We start from the raw sequence: 6988 nt of genomic DNA, 5'->3' as shown, positions 1-6988 counted from the left end.
GAAATCCATTAAAACAAGTATTTTTTTTATTTTTCTCAAACTTATTTTCAATCACATATTTATTCAGACAATAATATTTTGCACGCAAAATCAAAATTTTCCTTTTATTTTTAAATTATACATTCTTTAAAAAAATCACTATTTAAAATTTCATTTTTTTCCATAATTTTTTTTTAATGAATGTTAAACATATGCTAATTTTTTCGACGTAGGATCAAAATTGAACATTCAAGAAAATTTATATGAATTACTCCACAAAATTAAAATTTCACCCTGAAAGTGATCAAACTTTAGAGTCAAGAAATGTAAAGGGGTTATGCCTCAATAAATTTGATTTGAATCTCACCAACCCCGGCCAACAAAGGTAGATTTTTCACTTTATACATACAAATTTCAGGCACGACACAACCACCAAACTCATACATTTCTTCCTTTTCTCTTGTGCCAAATCTCTGTTTGGTAAAAGGACAGACATAGCCATGGCCGCCATGTCAGCCGCTGCCGCTGCCGCTGCCGCCGCCAACCCCAACTCCTTCCTCCTCAAATCCAACACCCAAATCAACGCCTTCCCTACTACCCACTCCCGCTCATTTACCGCCGCCACCACTACTGTAAACAAGCGCATAACATGCTCATCCACCACCTTCCAAACTCCGGCAGCCACCACCGTCGTCACCTCCTCAGATCGCGTGTTCAACTTTGCTGCCGGTCCGGCCATCCTTCCTGAGAACGTCCTACTCAAGGCCCAATCGGAGCTCTATAACTGGCGGGGATCTGGCATGTCTGTCATGGAGATGAGCCATCGGGGTAAAGAGTTTCTCTCGATCATTCAGAAGGCCGAGTCAGATCTCCGGATCCTGCTCAATATTCCGGAGAATTACTACGTCCTCTTCCTCCAAGGTGGAGCCACCACCCAATTCGCCGCCATCCCGCTCAATCTCTGCAACCCTGATGATCCTGTCGATTACATCGTCACAGGCTCCTGGGGAGACAAGGCCTCAAAAGAAGCCTCTAAATACTGCAAGCCCAAGACCATTTGGAGCGGGAAATCTGAGAAATACGTCAATATCCCCAGCTTTGGAGCCCTTGAGCAAACGCCTGAAGCCAAATACTTGCACATTTGTGCTAACGAAACCATTCATGGGGTCGAATTCAAGGATTATCCAGTTCCGACTAATGGAAATTCTTTGCTTGTAGCTGATATGTCATCCAATTTTTGCTCCAAGCCAGTAGATGTGAGTAAATTTGGGATGATCTACGCTGGAGCCCAGAAAAATGTCGGTCCATCGGGGGTTACAATTGTGATAATAAGATCGGATTTGATTGGAAATGCCCAGCCAAATACTCCTGTAATGCTGGATTACAAGATCCACGCTGAGAATAATTCACTGTACAATACGCCTCCTTGCTTCGGCATTTATATGTGTGGGCTTGTGTTCGAGGATCTCATTGCTCAAGGTGGATTGAGCGAGGTGGAGAAGAAGAATGTGAAGAAGGCACAGATTTTGTATGACACCATTGATGGGAGCAATGGGTTCTTTAGGTGTCCAGTGGAAAAGAGCGTGAGATCATTGATGAATGTCCCATTTACATTGGCAAAGCCAGAGTTGGAAGCAGAGTTTGTGAAAGAAGCAGCCAAGGAGAAGATGGTGCAGCTGAAGGGGCATAGGTCGGTTGGCGGCATGAGAGCTTCAATATACAATGCTATGCCTTTGGCTGGGGTCGAGAAATTGGTTGCATTCATGAAGGAATTCCAGGCAAGGCATGATGTTTAGGAATTGGATTGGATTGGATAATTCTGTCTTGATGAGATTATTGTAGCTACTTTTGTCTTGCTTTCTTGTTTGTCCCTGTTATAATCCTTATTAGTAATGTTTGTTTCATTTTCTTGTTTAGGCTGGCTTGTTAGGCATTTTTTACAATCTTAACTATGATAGCGAATGTTACCACTTGTTGAAGTTTACCAATTAAAGAATAAATAGAGAAGTTATCAAATTCAATTGCTGCATTGCTTCTTTCTCGAGTATTTTGGTGTGTACGTGTCCCAAAAGAATAGTGCTTGAACTGGATTCCTGGTTCTTATTTTGGTATCTCTCCTATTAGTTATAGCTTTTGGGAAGTCTGGTTACATCTTCATACATCAACCGGCCTCCAAAGATTTTATTATACCAGGTAGGAAGCAGTAGTCATTTTTGTTTACAGCTTGAGCGGACCAAAAATGAAGATGTTGACTGTTAAGAAACTACAAGTGCTTAATCACTATATGTACTAATTGTCCAACTACTCTGATTATATCTATTTCAGGGTCTGAAACTTCCATATTTCGAGTAGTTAGTTTAGAAGTTTTGGCCCTTCAAAACAAAGAAGAGAAGGAAAATTACAGATGATTTATAACTTTAGGGAGTGTTTTTAGTTTCGAATTACTTCCCACCCATACATGTGCCAAGTAGAAGGCCATTACATTCGAATGAGTAGTCATGATTGGAAAAGGAGAATGGAAATTTTTCAGATATCCGAGAATGAATGGTGAGGCTAAAACAGACTCCCAAATAAGTTTGTGCCATGAGTTTGGAAATTTGTAAGTAATAGATGGCATGCATAATGCAAGGAGGGAACTAAAGACTGAGTGAGTAAATCTAGATTTGAGTTTTCTGGTTCTTTTCTCCGTGATACAATATGAAAGATATGGTTACTCCAAAAATAAATCAATATTATACGATGACCATACATCTTCCCAATTCATTATCTTATTAGGAAACATGCTGATTGCGGTGGTCATTCGTGCTTGGAAAAGACTGCCCAAGGCGTTTGCTTTCTCCCTTGGGATGAATTTCTGAATCTCACTAGTTGCTGTTTTTGGTACATCTTCAAAAATTACAGTTCGGGGAGCCATATAATGAGGCAAATTATCTCGGCAGAAGTTAATTATGTCCTGTGCACATAGTGTAAATCCTTCCTTCACCTTCAGAAATGCAGAGGGTGTTTGTCCCCCATAGCAGCTTCAATAACTGCCGGATGCCTATACAAGATCATTTCCATTTCTATAGAGCTTATATCCTTGCCACCAGAGATTATGATGTCGTTTAACCTGTCCTTAGCTTCTACATATCCATCAGGATGTTTAACAGCAAGATCACCACTTTGAAACCACCCACCGGCAAAAGTTTCTTCTGTTGCTTTCTTATCTTTCAAGGATCCACTCATTACTGTATTTCCTTTAAACATAATCTCATCTATTGTCATACCATCTGCTGGTACACTGTTCATGGTGACAGAATCTTTTACATCAACTTCCTGTAGACCAATATGCTGCACTCCTTGCCGGGCTTTAAGCTTTAGTCTTTCTTCACAAGGCAAAGTATCCCATTCGGGCTTCCTGATGCATGACGTACCAGGACCATATGTTTCTGCAAGTCCATACAAGTGGGATACCCTAAACCATAGCTCCTCTATCTTAGAGATTATCTGCAGTGGTAGTGGTGCACCACCAGTCATTATATCGACCTTGTGAGGAAGTGGCCTCTGATTACTTGGTGGTGAATTTATGATCAAGACTGTGGGTGCCCCACCCATGTGTGTGACCTTGTTGAGGACAATATTGTCAAATATTTCTTTTGGGAAGAGATGTCTAAGGCAAATGTTAGTGCCACCCAAAGCTGCCAAACCCCAAATTAGGCACCACCCATTACAGTGAAACATTGGCACAGTCCAAAGGTAAAATCGGCATTGAGGTCATTTCTTGAAGAAAAATTATTGCAAGGGAGTTGAGATATGCACCCCGATGGTTATAAACCACTCCTTTGGGACGTGATGTCGTGCCAGAAGTATAATTAACACTAATAGGATCCTATTCAGATTTTGGCCTCTTTGTAACGAAGTCATTATGTACCTTGTCCAGGAGATTCTGGTACTCAAAATCTCTCAGAAGTAGCATTGGCAGGAGATAGATTGTCAAATTCAGATATTAATACTAGAATTGGTGACTTCATGTTTTTGCCTGCAAGGATATCAAGTGCTCCTTGTGCAATGTGAAGCAACTGATAGTCCACAAAAATGATCTTAGCATCTGAATGTTGCAGAAGGACAGATATCATAGCTGAAGCATGGCGTGTATTTAGCGTACAAAGAACTGCTCCAGCCGTTGGCACTCCAAAATGCAGCTCTTGCATTGCTGGTATGTTAGCGGTCAGAGACGCTACCTGTTCAGAATATACAAATTAGAAGTGCATTAGCCAAAAGCAGAAATCAAGAACAAATCATTTTGAATACAATGTTTTACTAGAACCACAAACTGCTCCGGAAAAGTGAGACCCCAAGACAAGTACAATGCTACAAACGTTTGTAAATGCTCAATGCAACTGTGGAGCTCATCAAAGAAACTTAAAAACCATGTGTGATTGTATGTACGATGGAGGGGAAGAGGGTGATGAGGGATGACAGAAGAGGGGATAGTGGTGGTTATGGCGGTGAAGGAGGAGGTGGTAGAGGTCATGACGACGGGGATGGAGGAGATGACAGAGGAGGTGATGGAGGTGTCAAAGGGTAGGAAGCGTCATGTAGATGTGCTGATGCCAGTTTCGGTGCCGAAGGAGTTGGTGGACAAGAAGTTGAGATTGCCATCACATGATTTGCAGATGCAAATATAGTGTCCCCCTTTTTTTGCTTAAAAATATTTATAAATTTGTCCAATAAATTGTGAAAACGCATAGAAATGTGTTAAAACAAGTCGAAATAAAGTTTAACAATTAAAAATATAAACTATATTAACGAAAATGACATTAAATATTGATTAAAAGTAATGGATATTCACTAGATCTTTGTGTTGGACTTTTGATAAATTTTTTAGGTTTAGGGTTGGAGAAGATGAAGGATGAAAGAATCGTTAGTTGCGTTGGAGAAAATGAAGAAGGAAGGAGACTTTAGTTTGGAATTTGATTTGGGATGTGATATTTTTGTTTTGTAATTGGCAGTGTGTTAATATCTTTTTATTCTAACTTATTTTAATAATTTATAAACTTTAAGGAAGATATTTCTATCTTTTTAGATCAAAGAGGTCATTTTCACCTATGGTTTTGTTGTTTGCAAATATGGATCTTTGACTAGGCCAATGAGAATATTCCTCCCCAAAACTCTTAATCACTTCGTCAACTCTCAAGGAATCAATTGTTTGTTTCAAAATTAGTAAGTCTGTCCTGACTTGGGCTCTAAGTTCTCCATCGTTCGAAATGAAATACTGATCTATATAATCCGGAGTCTCTGATGTTAAGGGAAACTTTGTCATTTCAGAATTTCAAATAACTGTAAATATGGATAGAATATTCTTTTGGCTCGATTCAGTGGCTATTCATTGTTTCACTTCAAGAAGATAAGAAACTTTTGTGCATACACGATCCGATGGGGTTAAAAATAGAATTTAGATGAATTTTAAAATAGAGTTCGATTCAAATTATGATTGTATAGATTAGTCTAGATTAGTTTTAAGATTTTTATAAAGTTCTTGCCCTGACTCTTTCTTGAAGCCCTTTTTTCTTCTCTTCTGCCTTCTATTCTCAATCTTGTTTTTGTTTGTTGCATCCTACACCACTATCGTATATAAAGAGTAGCAAATTACTTATAAACTCAAATAAAATAATCAAATATGGTAGAGGGATTATTCTTTAGAGATTTTTTGACAGCAAACAGCAAAGTTTATTGATATTTCAGAGAAGTGCGTTCATTTTAGAACGATAGTAACTATCATGTGAAAAAATTGTTATATTGGGACATGTGACCAAAGTCAGTTTCTCAAGAAACTTTTCGAGTTATTACTCAAAAAAAAAAAAAAAAAAAAAAAAAATCAGTTTTCAAAGAAAATTTTTGAATTATTACAAAAAAAAAAAAAAAAAAAAAAAATGGAATTAAAAAAACACAAGTAAAACAATCAACTGGAAACATTATTAATAGAAATTAATGAACTGAATAGCTATACCTTGTAAAATTATAGAGATAGTAATACTGTTAGGTCTAAAATGTATTGGCAAGCGCCATGTCCAAAATGTTATTTAATCAAGTTGTAGTTAGGATCAAGGTCTCAAGTGTTGGGAATGTCTTTGGAAGGAGTCAAAATTAGTTTAAGAAGATAAAGACAAGGCAAAAACACTCGAACTCTGCTAGGAGAAGCGCTCAAGCGGCTTTAGAAATGAATGGATAGCTCGCTGGCCACCTAGTCAGCGCTTGAGCTGACGGCCTCTAGTCGCTATTTGCCTAGCAAAGGCTCGAGTGGAAGGTATATCCGGTGAAACCCTATATTGCGATTTTGGGACATTTATTTAAAAGGACACTTTATTGAAGATCAATTACACAATTCATAATTCTCTTACCTCAACCATAAGATCAAAATACCAAAACAGTCCAAAAGATCAAAACACCAACAAAATCCTTTACTAAATAGCTTTCAAGGTTCTGAAGATAAAAAAAAAAATGACTAGAGTTCCAAGTGATCCATGAGAGAAAAAAGAAGTCTAGAGATTTTGGAATGTGTTGGAGCACACAATCGAAGAGTTCTTCAATGATTAAAAATTGGGATCAAAGTCTACTAAGGTTAAATTGTGTTTAAACCAATTCTGTAGGTTAAATATTTTCTAATGGATCTTTTCTGACAATGAGTGCCCGGAGATTTTTTTTCTCTCTTGAAAAGTTCTTCAGTGGGTTTTCTATTGAAAACAAATATTGATGTTTTTATTATTTTCATATTTATGCTAGGTTGATTGATTGTTAGGTTTAAACTGACTTTAAAATTCATCTAAATACAATAATTTGTAACTTATTGCATGTTACTGTTTATTTGATTTTAACTCCGCATATATTTTTTTTGTTTTTTTTTTTTTTTTTTTTTTACCCCCCCATTTTTCATTTTTTTCCCCCCCCCCCCCCCTCTATTATTGGAGGCTTGTTTGCATTAGGGACATGATTGATTATTTATTTTTATAGCTTTCCTTGTATAGGCATG

At 37.7% G+C, this 6988-nt stretch overlaps 1 protein-coding gene and 1 pseudogene across 1 annotated transcript; one reads left to right on the top strand and one right to left on the bottom strand.

The window, feature by feature from the left end:
• Positions 1–382: 382 nt before the first annotated feature.
• On the top strand, positions 383–2005 carry LOC111381890 (phosphoserine aminotransferase 2, chloroplastic-like). Its single transcript, XM_023005735.1, has one exon. It carries the CDS (start codon positions 480–482, stop codon positions 1773–1775), a length of 1296 nt encoding a protein of 431 aa, XP_022861503.1. The 5' UTR covers positions 383–479; the 3' UTR covers positions 1776–2005.
• Positions 2006–2076: 71 nt separating this feature from the next.
• On the bottom strand, positions 2077–4641 carry LOC111381889 (annotated as a pseudogene).
• Positions 4642–6988: the final 2347 nt, after the last annotated feature.

The sequence above is a fragment of the Olea europaea genome, unplaced genomic scaffold, assembly GCF_002742605.1.
Source record: "Olea europaea var. sylvestris unplaced genomic scaffold, O_europaea_v1 scaffold239, whole genome shotgun sequence".
In the NCBI taxonomy this organism is placed as follows: domain Eukaryota; kingdom Viridiplantae; phylum Streptophyta; class Magnoliopsida; order Lamiales; family Oleaceae; genus Olea; species Olea europaea.
This window is presented reverse-complemented; position numbering and strand designations above follow the sequence as displayed.

Bases quoted from the DNA above. Each gene is read 5' to 3' on its own strand.
- LOC111381890 (XM_023005735.1), top strand. From the start codon at position 480: ATGGCCGCCATGTCAGCCGCTGCCGCTGCCGCTGCCGCCGCCAACCCC.